This window comes from Neopelma chrysocephalum, unplaced genomic scaffold (genome assembly GCF_003984885.1).
Source record: "Neopelma chrysocephalum unplaced genomic scaffold, ASM398488v2 Primary Assembly neopelma1_87, whole genome shotgun sequence".
NCBI lineage: Eukaryota > Metazoa > Chordata > Aves > Passeriformes > Pipridae > Neopelma > Neopelma chrysocephalum.
In genome coordinates, this window is record NW_020897749.1 from 3,389,413 (window position 1) to 3,413,759 (window position 24,347).

Below are 24,347 nucleotides of genomic sequence, written 5' to 3' on the forward strand. Positions count from 1 at the left end.
AGAGCAGAATTGGAAAAGTTGCTTTTGAAGTTTTTGCCTTTCTTGCTCACTCGTGTGAGTTCTCTGCTGGATGGTTTTTTAGTAGTTAGTAATAAAACCCTTCTTGGATAGGAATTGCAACATAAAATGGTTTAACTGTGTAAGTTCCTTATTGGAATAACTGTCTCCTCGATTCGTTTGAATGACAGTTAATTTTATTACACCTGAAAGGAACTTAATATCACTGGCCAACGTGCAGGATCCTTATTTTTCAGCTGAAAATGTGTGTTAAATTGCCCCCAACTTGGAAGAGAGGCAAATTACCTCTGTAGTGAATAATTTTGTGAATGGAGGAATTAGAACCTCTGGGAAATTCAGATTTAGCTACAGAGAGACTTCTTAAGATCATGATTTCAGAATCATGTAACATCTTTTACTTTTAACCTGCAGAAAAGCAAAATTAAATGGTCGTCTTCTGGGTCTTTGTAATCATCAGCCATTACTTTCTGTACTTCTAAGGCATATCTCTCAGAATTGTTCTAACACTTCAAAGGTTGCATGTGTTCAGATGGTCCTTATCTGTTTAAATATGTATTAAAAAGATTACCTGAGTGGCATAGGACTCATCTATGCAGAAAGTGCAAGTCAATCACCTACAACTATAAAACTAATATAAGTTAAAAATACAGTAAATCTGCTGTTCTGATGTCGTCACACCTACCTGAGATTTACTGTGCCTTTACATACAATTTTTCTTAAGTATGATTAGTTTGTGTAATACTCTGAAGAGCCAAATGAAAAGTTTTTATAACAGGAGGTGGAGAAAAGAATGAGGTAGAATCCAAGGCTTCTGTTCTGGTTTATTTTCACTAGTGACAAATGAAGTAGAAGAAGCAGCTGCAAACAGGAATTTACTTCTATTGCAAATAGAAACATCAGACTATATCACGTAACTCTAGTTCAGCATGGTCTGATGCCTTTGATTTGCTGGACTGCAGAAATTTGCTTTAGGAAGAGCTTCATCTATCCTACTTCTGTCTTTCTTCAATCCATCCTCTTCTGAGCAGCTGAATGACAAGAGTTTGAGGGAATAACTAGCTACAGAGAAAGGGGAAGATGAGAATCAGGGACTCTGCACTGGCTTTGGTGTCAGTGAAAGTGTAACTGCATCTTCAAAGTGATAGCAGCAATATTAGAAAAAGATAATTTGGGAACAGCCTCATAAAGCTATGGCCTGTGTTTTTATTTTTAACACTGACATTACTGTAAATGTTTGTATTTGCTGGAAAATGGAGAACTTGGCTACAGAGAGTACCTTACTGAGTGTTTTCTTTCACATCCTTTTCCCTTCAGTATCTGCGGAATTGGGCTTTCCATGTGGTTACCAGATGCTGTTATCAACATCTCTCCTATTTGCTTTCATTTTTTGAATAAATTAGCATTAATACTGGGCCAATGTTGTAGAAATAAACTGACAAAAAAGCTGGTATCAACAAAAAAAAATGTGAAGGATGAATAGCTACTAAAATCAGCATCATAAGCAGAAGAGGGGCTAAAATCACTAATTTCAGTGTTTGTACCACAGGTCTTAAAATAAGCTGATTGACCGTTCTATAAATTGCAGTAACAGCTTTATAAAAAAGTTTGAGAGTGGACATAAAAATGTCTTGAAGTTTTGCATCCATCTTGGAGTTCAGAACCAGCCTGTTTAAATGAGGGTGTCTTGTTTGCTGCCAAGGCCTTTCTGGTTATATTAGTTTCTGTTTGGATTGCTGTGATGCCTAAGAAACTAAAGCTAATCTGATTAAATATAAAAGTTTAAAATACTACAGTACCTCTTTGTTGTTTTACAAGGCAGCCAGAAGGAGTTAGTACCCCTGGCTGCTTGGAAGAATAAAGACCTGAAAGCTTTATGTGGGGCTCTAATTCAGTGTTTTGACTTACCATCAGACTTCTATAATCTGCCAGAAGTCTTATTTCACTAAAATAGCTGACTTTGAGGAAGAAGGGGAGGCTTGGCTTCTTGTATTTTTATTCTCCATGTTGAAGCTTCTAACACATGCCTGAAACTTTTAATGGGATCAATAGTTGAATTAAGTCAGTGGTTATAGGAACGCAGCACCAGGAGTGTTTAGTATATCAGGGCTATCAAATAAACAGAACACTATTTTTTGTATAAGGGCTGTGTAGTTTTGCATTGAACTCTGAGAAGTGTGTACCTCTACTGTAAAAGTTTTAGATCTGTAGATATCTGTACAGCAGAATATTTGAGGATGTTTCAGTGATAGAAGCGTGAGGAATGAGTGCTCACCCTAAATGCCAATCCTTGAAGTGGCTACTGATTTAATATTGTCTTTACTTGTTCACTATGAAGGTTATTTTATTGGCAAGATACTTGCTTTCTGGATAGCCATTATACTAATTCATGTTTGATGTTTTAATCCTGCTTCAGTGGAAAGTCAGCCAATTCCTACTCTTCTATTGTAAGGCTTTAAACAGAGCTGCATATAAAGCGTGGGGTTTAAAGCAATGCTGTGTTAAAAATTATGAATGTAACAGTGGGAAAAGACTGTTGTGACCCTGTTTCAAATGATGTTTACGATTACCAGTATTTCCCAGGGAAACAGTGGCGGGGAGGGGGGAAATGCTGGTGTAGGAACACTTGGTGACAGAAAAATACTTTGTTTCAATCTAGGTGTATGTGTGCTTGAAGAAATGCTAAGACTGGTCTGACTTTCCAGTAAGTCTGAAGAAAACACTTAATTTCAGTACTTCAGTTTTAAAAAACATTGATCTATTAACAGAATTGAGATAAATGGATATGGGACCTGAAAAGCTTGCTTTTTTGTAAGAACTCTGGGAGCAAGGAATGCACCAAAAGCCGCGCCCTCCTTCTGTCTGCACTTCTCAGATGTGTGGCGCTGTACCTGGCTGTAGTAAAGGACTTCATGTATAACTACTTCCAGTTATTACAGACCCTCTGCACCTGAAGTTCTGTAGATCCTATTGTTTCTCTGTTCAGGTTTTTTGTCCCAAAGTAATGGTTGTACTTTAAGTCATACTTGGGTACAGTTTTTACCTTGTAATCCTCTTCAGTGTCAACTTTAGCGCCAGGAAATTGAAAAATCCTAAGAGACTTCGCAGTCACTCATTGAGCTGTGAGAACTTGAAAAGTATGAAGGCAGAAGGCAGCCTTCTGCTGTGACTTGTAGGTCTGGATGCTGTTGTTGACTCTGTTCCCAGGTCCAGAATGTTGAGGTTCTCACCTATGAATGTGTCCAGGGTCATATGTCATACAAGTATATATGCATAACTGAATATAATGTAACTTCCAGTGTTGAGGGGATCACAAAATCCTGTCTCATCAATATAATGTTTACCTCTCCAGTTTTGAGACTTTTATGCTATTAGTGAACAAAATAAATGTTTGAAATTGGTTGGCAAAAAACTTTTTCCTGTCACTTTCGGTGTGTAATCCCGAGACTTTGGCTTGGAAGATTAAAAAAAAAAAAGTTTAACAAGCTTCAGTAGTGTAGAAATGAATGCTGAAATTTCTGTGAAAGCAAAACCTTGAAGTTCCCTAAATATGGACATGTACATGTACCTAAGTCAGTCCTTTCCTTTAAAGCAACAACAGGCTGCAGTTGCTGCTTTACAAGACCTTTCTGCTGTTTTACAAGACCTTCTATGACAAGTAACATTGTTCTGTGTCCAGATGTATTTCATCTCCTGAGATGAGCTTTATAGAGTGGTTCACAGCACAAGTAATTGATCCATTTCAGAAGTTGGTGGATTTTTTTTGTTAACTTTGAGCAACTTTTCTTTATTTGATAATCTCAGGAGATAGTTAAAAAAAACCCAAACACACCTGAAGGCTTTCCAGATTATAATTTAAAAACAATTAGGGAGAACACTAATTGTTTCAAAAATCTTGATTTCTGCAATGATGATGAAACTAATATCTGAATTAACTTGTTCTATCACAGTTTGCTTGTGTGCAAATTGAAGGACCATTCTTAGTGAATGTACATGATGCTGTATTAGCTGTTCAAAATCTGTCCTATGTAAAAAGCTATTGTAAAAATATACCCCTGATCAAGAATTCTTCTGTTTCCCTTCTTGCCCCCCCACCTCCTGCCTTCAAAATAAATGATGTTATTGAGCATATAGTCTTGCTCTCCTCTACTGCAAAGTGAGCAGAGGGTGGTCTTTTTTTCACTAATAGTCATGATCATTTCACAGATTGAATGCCATGGTCTCTTTGTTTGCTTAAGCTCTGAAAGACAAAAATTGAAGCAGTGGATGTACTCTTAGGGCCTCCATAACAAGAATCCAGAGCGTACATTGTGTGTATTACTGTCTGTGATTTTTCCCAAAGATACAGAATCACATAATTGCTTTCTGAAAGTCCATTTTCATCCCGCCCACGCTCAAATCCTGAATTTCTTTGCTGCTTATTTCCTTGCAATGAGATGAATGGGCTTGGTTCCTCTGTGCTAGGGAGGCTCACCCTGAGGAAGAGGAGTAGGCCATGGAAAAGGGAGAGTGTGTGAAGGGTATCAGCCTTTTCTGCACAGAGCTTTCAGTCCCTCTCTTTGCCCTGCTGTTCTTCTCTGGTAATAAATGTAATTTTACATTAATATTTTCTTATTCTTCAGCTTTCAAGGGTTCGTGTCTGACTTTTGTTTAAAGATGCTCATCACTTCTCTCCCTCTTTCCTGAATGTGGGAAATATCCCATTCAACCAAAGGTGTTCTTAAAGCTGTGAAATTGTATTTGTGGCAAGAATGGGGGGGGGAGAAGATTAATTTTAATTAGATAACATGTTCCAAAACACCCTTTCTATTTTACCTGTGTCAAACTCATTACTTCAGTTAGATCTTCTTTGGAGTTACAGTAGCTACCTATAGCATAGCAGTTCTTGCTTCAGCTACAGTGGAATGAGGTGAGAACAATGCAGGACATGTATGTATGGCAGAGAAATAGGGATTTGTAGATGACACTGGAAATATACTTCTTTTTATATATATTTTTCCTTGTTCAAGGAGATATACTACTTGTTGTGTGTGTATATTATATGTATATATATTATTATACTTCTTATATCACATAACTGATGTATTTTAAAGAAAGACTTAATATTGCAATGCCATTCTGTTTTTTTATTTTCCCTAGGGAGAACCCTTCAAAAATAATGGAGTGATGTGACTTTATCAAATGATCTATGTTGAGCTTTTGAGGCTATTTGTGACTTGCTCTGTTTCTGTATTTAAACTTTATGCAAATATTTGTGGTTGCAGTTGGTTGAAATGTGAGTCAGTCAGCTTAGTTTGTATATGTGTATAATACACTTGTAGTTGGAAATCTGACAAAATGTTCTCCCTCAAGCACTTTAAATAAAATTGATTCTCAGAGCAGGAGGAGTTAGTAATGCACTTCTGAGGATTATACCCACGAGCAAATGTTAAGGGAATGGTGCAGGTGGATGGGCAAAAAAGTTGAGTGTATTTGCTATAGTTTATCCTGGAGGCATTTTCAAATCTTGCTCTCTTTAAAGATGAGCATCAGTCTTCATAATAAAAACCTGCTGGGAGATTAACCTTGAAAGTAGTCATAATACTCTAAATTAATATAGGCAATGCTATTTACTTTAACTAGTAATTAGACACCTTAATCTTCTACTTTGAACTAATTAGGGGCCAATGCTAAATCAAAATTTTACAACAAATCACAGAGCTTTATCTTAAGCCCTGACACTGCAAGCAGGCTGCTTCTTTTATCCTCTAACAGAAGTATTATCCCATAGTGCTGGTTTACTTTGTTACTGTTTCTATGTCCTTTTTCAAAATACACTTTTTTGCCAGGGTTCTTATTAGGTTTTATACCCTTCAGAAGACTCCTCACCATTTATGGAAAACAGAAACACATTTCTAATTTAACACAGGAGTGTCTTATTTAAAACAAAGAGCGAAAAGCTGTCCAGGTTGCCTTAATTAAATGCTCAACTGCAGCTTTTAGATGTGCTTCTGCACATCTAAACATAACAGCTCACACTTTAGGAGTCAAAGCTGACTCACGTCTTTATATTGTACACCTGATGTTACCACAAATTCCAAAAACACACTTTGAGAAAACATAGCAAGATATGTCAAAACCCTCTAAGCTGGTACTGGCAAAGTTTTATGTTAGAGGTTTATGACATTTCAAGTCCTACTGCTGTAAGTAGGGTATGGTCCAAATAATTACTTCTATGAAACTGTAAATTTTTTTCCAAACCGTTGCAGTGTCGGGGACTGCAGAGTCTTGCTGGTTTTCTCTGTAAAGAGGTCACCTAATGAACTGCTTTCTGCAAGGGCCAGACTAGTTTGTCCCTACTTATGTGCTGTACTGCAAACTTTTCAATGTCCTGAGGTTGTCTGTCCATTAAAACTGGCTGTGAGAGACGTAGCAGGGCTATACAGCTCTCCCTGGGAGGCTTGTGTCTGATATTAATAAGATGAAGGAAAAAGTGCTGGGCTGTTCAGAGTGTGAAGTTCTCCTGCTGTGTAGTAATACTGGGATTTCTTGGCTGCCAATCAGGAGTTGGAGTCTTAGATTGAAAGTGCAAACTGTTCCATAAAGTAGAGAAAGTACCAACAAATGCGAAGATTGCAACTTTGGACTATGTAACAACCATGGAAAAATTGTGTGGTTTGTATTTGATGGGTTTTTTCTATTTCTGTAGACAATGACTCTGATGTTATAGTATCAAGACAGTGTCAGTGTGTTTCGCTTAATTTTTTTTTAATGTTTTTACACTTGTTAATGTAAGAAAGGCACTTACTAAACTTTCTAAAAACTGTTCTCTATTTTCATTGAAAGGTACTCTCTCTTTTATAACCACTTGAAGAACATTGAGCAATGTGAAGAAGGCCTTGATAAATTTACAAAGAGTTACAAAACCTTTGGAGTTAACCAGCTTCTGGAAGGTGGAATATATTGTAGAGAGTGGGCACCAGGAGCACAAGCGGTGTTTCTTGCAGGTGACTTCAGTAAGTATTCTTAGGAATATTTCTTCTCCCCTGCACTGTGTTTTATTTACATCAATATCCTTTACCTTTAAAGACGATTTTGTAGCAGTGATGAAATTCTGACTGTAGAAATGTATGTCATGGCTAAAATGAGTAATATTTTCCTTTATGTTGCAGTAGCCTATGAAGGTATGTGTTTCTGTTGTATGATCAGTTTTATACATGTTTTTATAATTTGTGTCATACTGCATCACATTGCTACTTTAGGCTGTGTCTAAACTATCAGAAGTTCTTTTTAAGGCTCTATTGTTAGGCTTTTATAAAACTGTATGCAGAGAAGCAAAAATAACAGTGAAATAATTTGCTTTATCTTCTTTTACTGATCACCAATGGTGTTGGCTAAAGGACCAAGGCCTTTGAGAATTCTCACCCATCATGAGAGTGTAGGCAAAAGTTCTGCTTTAAAATGTTAGCCTAAAATCAAACCAAAATACTAAAGAAAGAGTAGTTATTCTGTTTTGAGGGGAGAAGGAAGGATGTTAGCAGAATGGGAAGGTGGCAGGATTACATAGAGGAATTGCATTGCTTGCTCTGAAAACCAGGAAGACTATTCCCTTTGAATTTGAAACAAAAATGGGAATTTGCTTCTTTGGAAGGCTAAATCCTGTTCTGCAAACTCTTAAATAAAAGGGATGTGCATCATTGCTCTTAAATCCTGCAATACTAGTTCCTATCTCTTTTTTGCTTGGGGTTTTTGAGCTTTGTTCTGTTTTTCCTTTTCACTTCTCTAGTCTCTCTCTTCAGGGTTAGATGTTAGTCCATCAAGGTACTCGATCTTTCCTTGCAGGTACTTACTGAACAGGGATTTTGGCTGTGAAATGATTTTGTTCATTTAACTGTGTTTCAGAAACATGCAGTGTTATTTATCCAACTTTGATTTTGTCACTGACTGGGGGGAGTGCTCAATTTATGTATTTATATTACAAAATGGTATATAAATTGCCAGTTTGAGGCAGTTAGTCCTTGTGCTTAAAAACAAAGTTAAATGTTGAGTATTCCTTCTTTCTTTCATCTTCTTGAGGAAACTTGAAAGGACAAACTCTGTATTTGAGGAAGGAAGTAATGAACTTAAAATCATATGTATTTAGATAACTTTAAAGTAAGATTAACTATATATGCCATTATTTGTAGTATTTAGTCGTGCTCTCTAAAGTACTGTGGTTAAACTTCTGTAAAAATGTGTGTAGTAATAAAGAAATAAATCAAATAAAAAGTGGTTTTCAGATCTGTTGTTAAGTTTTTCAATGCTTCATAGCAATCTGCTTTAGTACTGCTTTTCCCCAGTCCCAAGATCAATACATTTATAAACAAAATAAGGAAAAGAAAGCATTGAAATATTCATGTTGTGCTTTGTTTTCCAAACAGAGCTATATAATGTGTCTGTTTAAATTGAGAGATGATCCACTATTCACAGTGATTATTAAAAAAATTATTATTAAAAAAAAATCTTCTTTTTTTTTGATGCAAAAGATGAACAGTAAAGTTAGTGCACCACTGTTTTCAGCCATGACCCTGTTTGATATGGTTAACCTAGTGAATGGTAGAGCAGCTTTCCTTGAAGTACTCCTGGTCATTTTATTGGAATAGACCTTGATAAAATAGGTTAGTGCAGTACTTGAATTTTAATATTGGAATCAGATATGTCCTCTGATTCAGAACTGAGTAATGAATCGTGTCTAGTTCACCTACTGCTAGATAATAGTGATTTCAGTTATCAATACCAACTGCAAGACAGCTAGATGAGGTTAAGAGCTTAACTTTATATGTATAAAGATGCAGAAAATTCTCCTCCTTATCTCTCTTGCTGCAGCCCCACCCATTGCTCAAGGTTTTCCTGTGCTGTGATGGGTGTAATAGTCTTTAAATTACTCAATGCAGTTGAAGGCTAGAATGCAGTAGTTTTAAACATGTTCTTTAATAGATGGTAACTTTAAAACCAGACTTGTAATGAAACGTTTAATATTTTAAATGGAGGTTATAACTTATAAATTAGCTTATCAGGTTGGGGAGGGAAGTGTGTGTATACAGTAGCTAAAAACTGGAATGACTTTCTAAACTCTACTTCATTCAAAATATTTGATGTAATACATCATACAAAGCAAAACTTTAGGACTAATATCGTAGAGTAGTTTTATCTAGTCACTAATGAAAGGTGTTAGAAGTCAAAAAAACTGAAAAGAAATTCACTTTAATGTGGAAAAACTGTTTCTCCTATATATTATTCGGTGAAGTATAATGATAATAATCATGGTAAATAATAATAATAGTAATAATAGAAATCACAGTAAAGTGTTCATTCTGAAAGGGGATGAAAGGGTAGTTGGAAAGCCTGGAGGAAGGGAAGATTGTCATTCAACTCAGATGAGCTTTAATAATATTCTGATGAGAAATTGCGTTGCGAAACCCTGAGACTTAGATCAGGTTGCTACAGATATGTTTAATTAAAACTGAATCCCTTTAACCTTTATTTAAGTTTTCAAGCAGGTTAAAGTCTCAAACTAAATTTATGTTTATATTGTATTTAAATTGGATATTGGGATTGCTTTTAATAATTTTTTTTTTATATAGAACTTTTTTGCAAGAGACCTGTAGTGTAACCATAGTAGGGAAAGCTGGAGATCTTATACAAAGGAATAAACGTTGAACTTTAGATGACAGGAGCTCTTTGAGTTTTGAACTATATAATATAAAAACTGTCCATTCATGCTCTGGTTTTGGAGATGGATAGCAGTGAATTCTCAGTGTTTTCCTTGATAGGGTATTGTCTGCAAATCTTAGATGTGTCTCTTTTTGTGTTTTTCCATCAAACAGAATATTAGTCCCTGCTATTTCATCTTATGCTTTTGAGAATCAAAAACTGGTAAAAATTATAATGGCAAGTATGGTACAGAGACCTTGAACTTCTTTCAAAATTTATAATTAAGCTGATAGTTGATAATAGCTTAATTGTGCTTCAGATAAACATGAATAATTTATTTCAGTAATTATATATCCATGAAGCCTTGATCCTTTAAAGTTTCTTGTGAATGACTCTTATGCCTTATAGCAGACAATAAAACTTTGCTATTAAGGTATTTTGACTCAAATAATGGTATTTTTATACTTCATTCTGAGAAACTTGTAATGAACAATAGAAAAAATCTTAGTATCACTGAAACTAGTAGGAGCACACAAATCTGTATTTTAATGGGAGAATGGGAAAACATGAATTCAAGAAAAGAGTTGGTTTTGTCTTTTTAAAACTCCATAACTGGAGAGAAAAAAAAGTATTTTATCTGTTGGTATTCTAGTATGATGCTTTTACTCTCCCTGAGAAGTATTAGATGAACATCCAAAACCATTAAGATTTGTCAATTAGTACTTTCAGCATCTCAGTAAATCAAGTGTATGAGGCAATTAGTCAGCTGAATTCCCCATACCAGAGGCAGAATCAACATTATGGGTCCCTTAAAAGCTCTCAGTGATAACACTGAATATTTCATCCGTGTGCTGTATTGCTGAGGAACGTGGTGACTGCTGGAAATTTATTGCCACTTTTCAATTGACTATTTCAAAATAACTGAGAGAACTGCAAGTTTTGAGGCTAACCCAAGGAATTTATTTGGGAATTAGAACACTCAAAATTGTATTTGGCCATGCAGAGACTCAGTAGGTTATCTATAAACAATACTTTAATTAAAAAAAATAGTTTGAAAGAGTAAGTATGCATATGCTATTTTGGAAGCCAGTATTTGGTATAATATATTGTCATATTAGTGATTTCTGTTCTTTAGTCCCCTTTTTTCTTTTATGTGCCCTCTTTACCCTCCTTCCCAGCTAACATGAGGTCTGAAATGTTTTGTAGAATGTCTGTTTGGTTTTTGCTTCCTCTTTTGGAAGGTTTTTGCTGGGAGTGGAGGGAAGATGGGCTGACTGGTTTGAGGTGGATGTTTATTTATTATTAAAGCTCTGACAGGCCTCCTTCAGAGTGAAGAAAGGAGAGCCTAAGCCATCAGCCTTCATAATTTAGATATCTGACAGCTGACTGGAAACTTCATATCAGATTGTTTTAGGGTTTTTTTTTCCCAGACTTTTACCAAAATGGCTTCTAGATACCATTATAATAACATACTGAAGTTCTTACTGCTTCTTTCAAAGATTTTTATAGAAAAATACCTAGATTTGATGAGTAAAGTCAAATAGCAAAACTTCTGTGGCTACAGGTGACTGAAGGCAGTAGGCTGGAGTATAAGCTGATATTAATATCCAGGGAAACATCCTATCTGAGAAGTAATGACACTTGTTTTTATGTCAGTGTTTCAGCTGTTTAATGACTTTTTAAGCAGATTATGTTAGTGATCTGCTATTGAGCTGTTGGAAATAAGGCAGTGTGGGAGAAGACCTAATTGGCCACTATGTAGAACAGTATAGTGTCCTTGGAGAACCTCTCCATTTATGTTCTGATTTCATATTCTAATAAAGTACAATAAAGGCATCTTATTGGGACAGTAGGATTTTGATGTCATTTCCCTTGTCTGAACTTCTGCTTGTCTGATATACTTTCCTCAAGGTCACTGTGTGAATGCTTGCTGGACTCTATTCTCTTCAGGCATCTTCCAACTGATCAAAAAGTATTTGGAATGTGGACATAGAATTGCTGTAAGAGATGGGTTTATTTCACTTGAGAATTCAACCCCAGTGTATGAAGTCTTTTTTCACTTTTGAAAAAATAGGTACAGCATTGCACTGATGTATCAGCTCTTAAATGGAAAGAGGCAATGGTTTGGTTAAAATGCAAGAAGTGCTCCTTTCCTCTATGAGAAGCAAGAGAAGTGTTTATTTTTTGGTGTGAAACTCCCAGTTTAAGCTGTGAGACTCAGAGCTGTATAGCTATATACTTGTCAATGTGAAAACAGAGTCAGGAGATTGAACAAGAAGTCACTTAAATTATGATTTAGCTTTGTATTGCATTTAAGTATTGCATTTAAATTGAGCTTCATGACAAATAGTAGTAACCAAACCATTATAGCTTTGAATTGAGTTCTAGATTAAAGCTCAGTTCATGATTGTTTGGCATGCCAAGGGTGCAGTTCTGAGCAAAAAGTTCCATTGTGCCTCATTGCTGAGATGGGATGTAATGTTTAAATAATTGGTATGATTTGGAAGACGTAATCACAGAGATGAGAGAAAATTAAAGTATCAGGCTATTAAAGATGTTTTCTGTGTTGGATTAAGATGTATCTGGGGCTTGAACTTTTGCACAAAGCTTTTGTCTTTTTGTATGGCTTATGGATATTCCGTGATGGTGTCCTTTTTTTCCTAAGTTCTATTCGAGCTGATTATTTGAACTTCTGGTAATCTTCTCAGCCTTTTTCTGTTTGTAGCTGTTGGCAGAGTCTTTGAAGTCTCTGTTCTCAATCGAAAATGTTTCTTTTGACTTCTTTTTTTCAGCTTCCTAAATCTGTTAATCAGTTGCTGGTTGGTTGGGTTTGTTTTTTTTTGTTGTCCCCTAAGGCATTCTGGGCTAAGTTTTGCTGAAAAATCTGAAAACTAAGCAGTAAAACTGAGAAGCCTGAGCCATTTCCTCTTGGAAGGAAGCCTTCGGTTTTCAAGGTGTTTTAAGTTCTTTATGCCTCTTGCCTTAATACAAATCAATATTTTCTGTTATAACCTTCCAAAGCGAGTTCCTGTCCAGGGATAAGTAGCAAACAGTGGTTTCAAGTAGGACCATCTGGGGCAGATGGTTGTTGCTTTGCATCTATTCTTAAGTCATGAACCACAGGCACTCAATCAGGAAGGACTGTGGCTGGGAACAGGAGGGATTAATAGGAGCATCTGGTGTTGCTGGCAGGTGGAGGGGAAAGTTTAAGCAACTTAGGCAGAATTATCAAATCTGCCTGGGGAGAGCAGAGATTTTAAATAGGTAGGGAGATACAACCATTCCCCCTCTGAGGGAGGGAAGAGCCATGGTTTTAATAGCAGCCATGAGAATTTTTTTAACAATGTATGAATTCAGTGGTTTTGGTGTAAATAATGAACTCCATGCAGATTCCCCGGAGTGAGTTTTATAGACACTGGGCCTGAGACTTTTTTTTTTGCTGTAACATATTTTATTTTGCTCAATATTAGCAAGTCATGACCTGGCATACTTGGTTCAGTTTGTGCATTGTAATCAAGAGGTACAGCTCAATTGGGAAGAGTTTCATGAGAAGCAATGAAGATGATCAGATATCTGGGGGGACAAGACTGAAGGAATTAGGAGTAAATCCCATAAGATGGGTCTTGATTATCAGAAATCCTAACCAGTTCTTTAAAGCTGTCTTCTTGCAACTTTTTAACATTGCTACATTTTTCATCTTTCTTCTGTTTTCTCATTTTTGCCTGAAACGTTTATTTCAGACAGTCTAGCTATTTTTAGCTTAAAAATTAATCATTTAACCTTTTTTTAAGTCACCAAATGCAATGATGTATTTTACCTTCTTTTGCCATGCTCTGAAATACATAAATAAATGTATTATAGTGTATAAATACTGTCTATACTTTGCAATTTAGACATTCTGTTAAGGAGTATTGCTTTATTGCTAAGGTGTTGTTTCTTTGATGTTGGTCTTCGTAGGCATTAGTAGTGTTAATTTCAGTATTTTTCTTGATTGGAACTTCAGAATAAAACCAATGGTGAGGGCCCATCTAAATCTTACTAATACACAAGCTCTTCTGCTGTTAATCAAGCAACAGTTTAGTAAATACATTCTTTCTGCTAATATGTGCAATTTGTCTGCACTATCCAAATACTTTAATCGTGATAAAAACTATCATCTAAATGGAGTATTGAATTAATTGCGTTTGTGTTTTTGAGCACGGGAAATGTTTTATAATAATAATCTCTTTATTGCTTTTGACATTGCTCTCTACTGTAAAATGAATAGGTACTAGAAGATTTATCTTGCATAGTTATTTTTGTCACATTGTCTGGCCTGTTTGATTTGTACCTCTCAGCTTTCTTTAAAGACTGGCAGTTCTCAGGTTTAAACAGCTGTGTAAATGCGAGGAGCAACTTTGAAAGCAACCTGGTCTTTTTCTGAAACTCAAGACATCCATATCTTGTTAGAGAAGATTATCTTTTTGTTGCACAGCGGACAATATTTTTGGTCACTGATGTTTAAGAAAATATACATCTTGATTTGACTATAACTCCTTTGTGTTTCTACTTCCCCTGTTGATTTCTATGGTCGTATGTCCATTTTTTTTTTCATTTAATTGCTTTTAACCTTGACTACCATGTTTAGTTGCAATGTTGTTTTATATGAGCTTAGATTAATACTCTTAAATTGGAGGCTGCTTATTCTTCTTTCACTGAGGCGTGGTTTTTGGTTTGTTTTTTATTACAGCAGGCCATAGCATGCAAATAAATTACCATGAAGGAAGATTAGCATGGGTTGCTTTAATGTCTTGTAATACAATTTTCTGTGTCAACTGGTTGCTTTTTAGCTTAGGAGTCTATTGCCTTGAACTATGTTGGATAGACATATTCCAAGGCAAAAAAAAAAAGGTAATTTTCAAACTTAGCTTGCTACTTCCTTCTAGAAATTATTTCATTGCCACAGTGTGTCAGTTCAGAAGCAATATATTCACTCTCAGTCATGAGTTAACCTTGGACATGCCTACAAACACACAAGCCCACCTTGGCAGATGTCTGTTCAGCTGGGTGTGTCATAATGACCAACCTTGCCCGTCTCTAGTGCTCGGGAAATCCAAATGGAACAAAGAATCTTGAATTATTGTATCTAAGCTTGCTTCAATAAAAATTTAATGGAAAAGTAATCTTCCTCAAGACTTAAAACTGGCATTTCAGGCCACATTTCCTGGCTGTGTTGCTATTGTCTGGTTTTCTACCCATTGCTGCCAAGTTTTGTCTGCAGTTTTCCCTGTGTTTGTCCTACTTTATACACTTTTATTTTATACATCAGCTTGTCAAAATAGAGGCAGTGAGCAGTGTGTGTGTGTGTGTGTGTGTGTGTAAGCCTGGTCTGAGTACTCAATTTATGGAAGCTGGTTTTGCCTACATTTTGTCCACCTCCCCTCTCCATAACCAATATCTGCTCATTAATTTTTTCCAGAGCAGTGTAACAAGTATTTCTGCTGACTTGTTTAGGAGAGGTGAGGTTTTTGTTTTAAAATCTACCTTAAGCCTTACTTTTCAGCCACTAGTTTTCATACCACCATGATTTTGTGGTATTAAAATCAATAGGCTTTTTGGGGAAGGAGAAGGTTGTGTTGACTTTGATGAAAGACAAGGAAGTAGAAATAATTTAATCATTGTTAAATTAGAATTGGAGTATGGTTTCACAGTGAAACTCTTACACACTTCATTTTACCTCTTTTGAATGTGTGTGATAGTATCAGATATAAAAATATTTGTCTGCTTTTCACTGAAGTGAACTCTGAAAAAGATGGAACACAGTGTTATGCTTTTGAATTGTAATTGGACACATTTCAAGATAAATACTTAATATTATTTCTTATATTGCAGATGGCTGGAATCCATTTTCCCATCCATATAAGAAGCTGGAATATGGGAAGTGGGAGTTGTTCATTCCACCTGGAGAAGATGGTTGTCCTGCTGTGCGCCATGGATCAAAGCTAAAGGTGTCGGTTCTACACTTACTCTAATTCTTGTACCCCCTCTTACTCAGTTGTACTTTTGGTTTTCTTTTAAGTAACTTTATCTTTTAATTGTTTTAAGAAGCAGAATCAGTTTAACTACTTGTGGTGCAAAGCAACCTCAAGGAGTGAAGCATTAAGCATCACAAAGAGTTAAATTTTTAGGAACAGGCATATATGGCTGAAACATGGATATAGTGTATTGTGTCATGTTACAGGATGAAAACTATTTACATGTTGATAACTTGAAAAATAAATAGCAATGTACAGATAAATTCTTTATATTTTTGTTGCAACTACTTGAGTTCAAGATCACATTCAGATCTCAGTACCTTGATAATTTCTGTGATTCTTTTAGCTGTGGCTTTTCAGGTGATCTCTTTGCATTGCTTTAATGGTGCATGCAGATTTGTCAAACTTGTACCTATCCTTTAGGAATTAAGAGCAGTAGGCTTAAGTAAGTTAAACTGAATACAGCTGTATTTCATGAGTATACATGAGGATAAAATGCTTTCTTCCAGATAGTAATGGAAAGTTTCTTTGATCTGTCAAATGCCACAATTGTTATGCTTAGTGCAGATATACATAATGACAACTAACTATCAGCAGAGTTGATTATTTGTAGGTGAATATTTAAATTGGAGATTTACTTTGTTGCAGTCAGAGCTTGAATTCCAGAGGCAGTGGATGCTAATGGGGGACAGTAATGAGTAGTTAAGGAAAGAAATGTACTGGAATTATCTAAAGATTAGGAAAATCAAGAAACTGGAAGCATTTGTATAATACTAGTACATTTTCAGGGCTCCCATTAACAAAACTAACATATTGAAAAAAATCCTCATTTTTGTGCTGAGAATCGGCTTAGGGAAACAAGAAATCTGTTAAAACAAAAATAAGTATAGAAATGCCTACTCAATGTGTGTGCTTATCTCTCTGCTTTTTGTTATGGGTTATGAAATCATCCCAGTAATAAATATGGATAAATTGAAAATTAGGAATAATCATTCAAGGACGAGAAAGCTGTTTTTATTTTATGGAGCAGGAAAGAAAACAGTTGTCTTCAGCTCAGAAGTGCAGCAATTACGCAGTAATGTGTGACAGTGAAGAATGGTTATTTAATATTTTCCATGGTTTTGAGATGTAAGTAGTTTAGATTTCTTTCATTGTTGCTCAATTTACCTTCTATATTTTATCTACAAAACTACTGACCTCATCTACTGTAGAATATCCTGTGCTCTGTGTAGAGATAAGAGGTGTGAGTGATAAGAGTTAATAATTATTAACATAACAACAATAAAGCATAGATTCTTAAAAGCATTTGAAGCAACTTGAGATTGCTTTGTTGTCTTTCTTCCTATATAATCACTGGTCACATCACCTATTTTTGAAGTACAGGTCTTGATAGTACTTTTTCCCTATTCAGCATTTTCTTTGAAATATAAACTCCATAAAGCAAAGATTGCATTGTACATAATTTCTTTAGTATGCAGAATTTTTGACTACTGATTGCCCTTGGTGCTGGTGCCCTAGTAAGATGAATTCCTGTGGCTCTGTAGTTGCTCTGAGTCTTCTGAAAAGCTGTAAGATACCTGCTGGCAGAGTAGAATGTGTTTTTTTTTTTTGTGTGTGTTTTTTTGTTTGTTTTTGGTGTTTTTTTTTGTTTTGTTTTGTTTTTTTGTCACTGACACTCAAAATACGTGATCGTCCAACAGGCTCGCGAACCAGGACTGTGAAATAGGTTTGCTTTTGAGTATATTCCTTAGGAAAGAAAAAACCCAAACCAAAACCAAAGATTTAGAAACTTGATTCACAATTGTACATAGTCATAATTGATAACTTCATCTACAGGAAACTACTCCCAGCCTCATCTGTAACTTCGCTAATAATCTTTCTTGACACTGTTTTTGTTCCATGGTGCCCGCACAGCTGGATCTAACACATCACAATGTGTTCTTGTGATGTAATTAGATGATATAAACAAAACCTCCAGTTAACATTGTTCAAAAACAGTTTTTCTGTCACAAAAGCTGGAATGAGATTGGAATATTCACCTAGTAGGCAGGTACCTTACCCTCATGCTACAACTGATCGTCTTATTCTCTCTCATTCCACTGATGGGTTCAGAAAACTGCTTTTCTGAGAGTTTTCTTTGAACTGTCGTTCTGTTAGATTATGATTGTTCATAAACGTATGTATTTTTGGCAACCTGAGGGCTTGTGTGTTACAGCATAGTTTTGCAGTCCTTTCTTCACAGAGAAGCTGAGAATATTGGGTTGTCTGCAGATGGAAATTGCTGTGCAGATTGCTGAGGTAATGTTTAAATCCACAGGCACTCATATCTGCACTGAACTAGGTAACAGAAACTCTTTTTAGCAATGAAAGTAATCCTTGTTTTTCTTTACTAAAGAAGCTTAAGGGAATTGCAGGTTTTGCAGTTTCTTTTACCAATATGATTTTAAATACTTAAGTTAAAATAGTCAACTTTAGAGATTTATGTGGTGATTAATCTGTTATGAGGGGAAAGTCTCCTCCAGAAGGTCTTTATCTTAGGCTTCTGTCTACACTGTTTTCATCCTCAGTTCTACACAGGCGAATGCCAAGTTCTGAAATAGTAACAAGGTCACTCCTTTTAAATAAGTAATATCTAAACCAGAATGGGAAAGGGATGGAGTGTAGCTGGTGACACTAATTTAGATCAGGTCACAAAATATTTTTGTAGGAAAATAAATGAGGAGCAGAGGTCAAGCATTTTCCTGTTTTCAATAGTAGTAGACTGCCTACTGTAGCTCTTGAGGCAGTCTTCTCATAAGTAAATACAAACATTGAAGAAAATGAGTCATTAAAAAACCTGCTGTAAGTCTTCTGACACTTTTCAGTTTGAAGAGATGGATGCTTATGACAGTTGAGTGACTCCCTTGTGGATTATGACACCCATCTACAAAATAAGGTTTTACCTGCTAGAAAAGGGCTTTTTTTTTTTTTTCTTTCTCCTGTTGGGAGCTCAGAATGAGTTGTGTGATGTTTGCTTTTAAACTTCTGGCAGATGTCAGAGGCTGAGTACAGATTAAGGCCCAAAACCAAACTTTATGCTTTACTAAATGAACCCTCTTTACCTCTCTTTATTTGTAATGGGGTAGCTTGAAAGATGTTTTCCTTAAATGTTAGGGTGTTCTGCAGTGATGGCAGTTGTGCTTATCTTCTTTCATGGTCGAAAATGACTGAATTTTTTTCTTCATTGTTGGTGTTCTTAATGACCTTTTTACAAGATACTGCAAGCTTTTAGAAAAATTAACATGGATAGACTTCTATAGCAAGTCCTGTCATGTATTGTCATACATATGCAGGAGTTTAATCAGTGATTCACTTTGTTCTTTTACTGTTTACTTATAAATGATTTTTCCAACCGCTTAAAAGTACCTGTAAATTAACTGTAGTTGGCAAGATCCTAATTTTAAAATAGTCAGTGGAGTTTAGGGATGGGGGTAGCATCAGTAAAACTTGAGATCTTAGTATCTGCAGTGGGGAATTTAATGTTATTTATAAGAATGCCAAGGAACAAAATAGAAAATGCAGAACAATTAGCAAATTGAATCTTAGATGAAAATAATTCCCGAATTCATGGCTGATTATCAAGCTCTAAAATATCTTCACACAGATAAATAAGAAGAGATGGCAAGACCAGTACTTGAAATATATTGGCAATTACAATTGAGCTACCTGCTGCCCTGGAACATTGAATAGGAATAGATCTGTACTAAGTTTTCTTTTGTGAACTGAAGAGGATATACTAAACCAATTTGAATTATTCAACTTTTTAGTAATGATAGTAGATCTGCAATTTCTGACATTATTGACAACAAGAATTTTATATACTAATAAACTCATCTGGCACGTTATCTGGCAATATATTGGGTAGGTGCACAAAACTCTGTATTGTAACTAAACATCACATGTATTCATGGAATCTAGTTCAGTGTGATTCTGGCGTATTTCTGATATGAAGGTAAGAGTTAGAATGGCTGACATGCCTCCATAATGCAACTTTTACCAAGAACCAGATAAAGACTAGGAAGTTGTCTGTAAAATATCAGTGACTGAGTTTGTTGGTTTTTTATTACACTTTTGAACCCCATGAGTTATGTGAGAAAGCTACCCTTTTGTAGTTGACATTTATCTAATTGATAGATTAAAAAAACAAAGTAACAAAACCAAACAACCCCCCAAAAAGCCAAAACCCCACACCTTTATAGTTAATTTAGTTAATTTTAGTTGGTTTTTTAACAGATAATTTCTGTGTACCATTGTAGCCTGCATCACTTCTCTATGTATGCTGACAGAACTAATAATATATACAGCTCAGGAAACAAATAACATATGTTTTCTCCTGGAAAGGTCACTCAGAAAATGGAAGAAACTTTTTTAAAAACTGCATTCCATTATTTGCTAAGTCTGTATCCTTTTCTCCTTCACACACATCTGTATATGTATCCATATCTATGTATTTAAATGGTGAAGTTATAATTTTTTGAGGGAGTATCTTGTACTTTAATGAGGTGATTATACTTGATATCTTGTGCACTTGATAACACAACATTCTTCTACTGGTATTTCACTCTTACATGTGTGAGTGGTTTCAGTGACTGCTGAACAGTAGTTATAGGTGCCAAGTGCAATACAAAATTGGGGCAGGCACATACAACAGTCACATTTTTTCATCAGTTTGTACAGAATGCTTGAAAAGTTCACTATTGTTGGTTTTAAGCTCTCTAGTCCAAACGTGTTACACTTTTTAATATTCAAGTGGGCAAAGGAGGAACTTAAGAGTCAGAACACTAACAGTTTATTAATCATGATTAAAAGTATGTGAAAATACATTTGTATTCAGGAGGTGGTGGGTAGAGGAAAGTTAGTTGTGAAGAATATTTTAAAAACTTAATTCTTCCAGTTTTTACTACTGCAAACTATACTTTGTAATAGATCTGCATGCTCTGTGTCTAACTTGTAAACCTTGAGAAGAAATCAAGTATAGCAAGCAGGTAGGTTAATCAGTGTCAGGGAACCACTGTTAGTAAAATTCATCAAGTGTAATTACTGTCACTGATGAAATAGATGGTGTTGCAGCTGACCCTCCTGATCAGGAGGTCCAGCAGTAAAATATCAGACCAGCACTGAGTTCAGGCCTCATGCACTTCAAGCAGTCTGCAGTCAAAAATGTGAAGGTGTTTTTAATGAGTGTGAAAAACCAGGAAAGTTTTTAATAATGGGCTAACAGGCTGGTGGTTAGGATGCTAGGTGTAAAAGTGTTAAAGATGTGGTGGGCTTTCAGTAACGTAAGATGCAAATAGAAACATGGAATACTGGGTTGGAAGGGACCTTAAGGATCATCTGGTGCCACCTTTCTTGGGAAGAGCGTGGTCTGGTCATGATGGCCCAGCACCCTGTCCAACACTGGGGACTCCAGCACTTCCCTGGGGAGATTGTTCTCATTGTGAAATAGGTTATGTGCAGTGAGACAGCTTTTGCAAAGGGAGCCTCAGGTACCCTGAGCAGAGATACTGAACTTGATTTCAGTGGGAAGCTTCCTGATAAAGTGTCTGCTGTTTCCTTTCATGTACAAAGATAAACACTTCTGATTGGTCTGGTTTTCACCTTAGCTGGGGGGTAAAGGGAATATCCTTGCTCAATTTGCTAAGTTCCATATCACTTAAATTTCATGTCTTAAATGGTGTGTAGGGTGCACATTAAAAAAAAATTCCAGGTCTGCAAAGCTGAACAGGGAATGAAACAAGTGTTCTGCAGCATCATGGTGTATAACCTATGTGCAAGAAGCAGCAGATGTGGCATTCCTGGGATTTTGAACTTTGTGAAACAGGTCTAAAGTCATCAGCATATGTGTTTCTAGATAACAGCAGAGCTGAATGGAAGTAAAACATTGGCTAAATCAGTGGCAATATTCATGTTTCATTGCTTGATTGTGAGCCATGACCCTTCAGCAAGTTGTTGTGGACTTTTCTGGGTTACAGATTGGGTTTGCTAGCAGGAAGAGTTGTTAACTCATTGGGAGGTAAATGGTCTCTTGACATTGCCTGTTTGGATTTAGTAAACAATGTGCAACTACTGGTGGACTCATAGGAGAGGTTGTAGGAGCAATGAACCATTGTAAAGCACTGGGCTGTTGCTCTTTGGAGCCTTTTTAGCAGACTGAGCTCAGCACTTTTAAATATTCTTGTTCAGTTGTTTTGGCAGGCTCAGTTCTCCTGTGACTTGAAGGTTGCACAATTCTCTGGTAGGAGGTTTTGCTGTTTAGAAATACTTTGCTTTTAGTTCATCCATACAGAAGACTAATTGTTTCAATTGCTATTAGGTGTATGTTAAAGCAAAATGTGGGGGTTTTTTGAGGAAAAGGTGGAGAGACCTTAAAGAAGAAGAGGTCTTGAAATGGAATTTGAGAGTCCATATGAAGTATATATAGACATGGCTGTGATTCCTGTGGGAATTGGTTTTGTTTTGAGGATATGGCCACTAATTAGGTAAAGCTCCTGACTTTCTCTTTAGTGTGAGTTACTGGCAAGTACTTCCTTTCAACTGTATTTGTGTCTAATGTTCAGAGAAGATTATAGGTCAAGGAGAAAGTTGAAGATAAACTTTGGTATTCTAGTGGACTTACTCCACACCTTGGATGCCCAAGTCTTGCCAGATGAAATCCATATTGGCAACACAGCCAACACTGGAGCTGTTTGAGGGGGACTCCTCTGAGGCATTATGATAAAATATTCTAGGTATGCTACTTCAGAGTATTGAAAAGCAGTTGAGTTAAAGCACTTAACAATGTGTGGGGAGAATCAGGTGAGCTCAGAATGAAGGAAACACATCACCATTTGCTGCACTTTTTTATTATCCAGCAAAGAGAGTGTGAACTAAGGTATTCGGGTCTCCTGAATTGTTGGACAGGGAGACAACAGCAACTGGAGGGAGAGGACAGTGGAATGACCATTGGGGGCTGTAGGCTATCCCAGTTTATAAGACACTGGGAGTATGTGACAGGAAGCAGAGGTGTTGAGCATGACCTGCCTCATCTCCAAAAGATGTTTCACTGTCAGTTTGAAACAGCTGTGAATGGAGAATCAAAAAGTAAATCCACCATGCCACAAGCACCCAGTTGCAAGGTGCATTATGCAGCAGTTGTCCTTTATACAAATTCTTCGTAGCTGTGAGGATGAGTGGGTGCTTGGGTGCCCCTGTTACATACTTCCTCAGCTTCTTCTCTGCTTGACATGGCTTGAAGCAACTCTAATAATTTACACTTATTATGTGTAATGTGCTTTATTGTGGTTGCTTTTCAAACCATGCTTTTGTACCCCAAGCATCTTAATTCAGGGGCTAACAGAATACATGTAGGAATGTTTTTATATCATGCCTACAAATTTTAATAGTATTTGAGCTACACCACTGTTGTTATGGTAACTTGATTCTGGTTAAGTCATAGTGGCAGAAAAAGTATTTTTTGAACTGTGTTTTAGAGATTCCAGTTTTCCTTTGATTTATTGATTTTTATTTTGGAAAAAGGTTTTCAAAATTTGGATTCTAGACTGAAAGAAAAGTTTGAATGCTATCCCTCAGCGCAAATGTGTGTTATTCCTTCGTAAAAATAAACTGATTGTCCCTCATACCTAATGATGCCACCTTTGTGTAGCTAACAATTATAAATCCATGTGCCTGGATGATTAAGTGAAGCATTTTCCCTACACTTGTACCTGTTAAAATCAATTGGGAATATTTCTGTGTGATGTTGCTTTCATTTTTTACAACTCTCTTATGGTTTCCTGGATTTTAACAGTTTGATTTTCCTATGTTGTTTTTATCTCTCTCTGTATAGATATTTTGTAATACTGGGTTACTGGCTTCATCTTTTGAGTTAGTTCTGTATTCAAACAAATAATATAGTGTTTTGTGGGTTTTTTTTTTGGTTACTATTTACTAATTTTTCTCAGTTTTCTAAGAGAAGCATGAAAATAAAAAAAAGAGCAAAAGCTTTCCATTTTAATCTGATCTAGTAAACTAGGTAAACATGTTCATAAGTTCTTGAAAGCAATAGAAATACTTAAATCACAAATGGAGCTATATCTCCCTCTTTTGGAAAGTCAAGGCATGACTTTGTTACTTTTCTTAGATAGGCTTTTCCCTCTTTCATATCTTGATTGTACTTTATTTTTAATTTGTTTTCTTTCCCTGGGGGAGAAGGCAAGCTGAAAGAAGGGGGAATTGTGAACAAATATTTAATATCCCTAATAAGTTTAGATTATGAAAGCTGATGTCATGATATATTTACAGAAAAATAGTTTGCACAGCAAATAAATCTCTCTCCAGTGATTTCTGAACTACACAAATTCATCTGCAGAACTTTGTTAAACATGTAAACCAGCTCAAAAGCACTATTTTGTGTTGTATAACTAAGGAATATTTTTTCAATATTTGATTTGAATGCTTGCCCCTTTAGCTGATTTAATTGCCAGAAAATTGCTTGGAAGAAAAAGAACAAACCAGACAACTTTGTATCAGCTGACTTAGTTTTGACAGTAACTGTAAATTGATAAGGAAAATAAAGCTGGAGAAAGGGAGACTCTGAATAATGTGCCTGGTGTTCTATTACTTTTCCTT

The 24,347-nt window shown here is 35.9% G+C and overlaps 1 protein-coding gene across 2 annotated transcripts in view; it reads left to right on the forward strand.

The window, feature by feature from the left end:
• Positions 1–24,347, forward strand: part of GBE1 (1,4-alpha-glucan branching enzyme 1) — a 146,683-nt gene that overhangs the window by 26,475 nt on the left and 95,861 nt on the right. For both annotated transcript variants that reach the window (XM_027692623.1, XM_027692624.1), the window contains exons 2-3: positions 6,841–7,010; positions 15,559–15,674. In XM_027692623.1, coding sequence (XP_027548424.1) covers positions 6,841–7,010; positions 15,559–15,674 — 286 coding nt within the window. The remainder of the gene's footprint in view (positions 1–6,840; positions 7,011–15,558; positions 15,675–24,347) is intronic.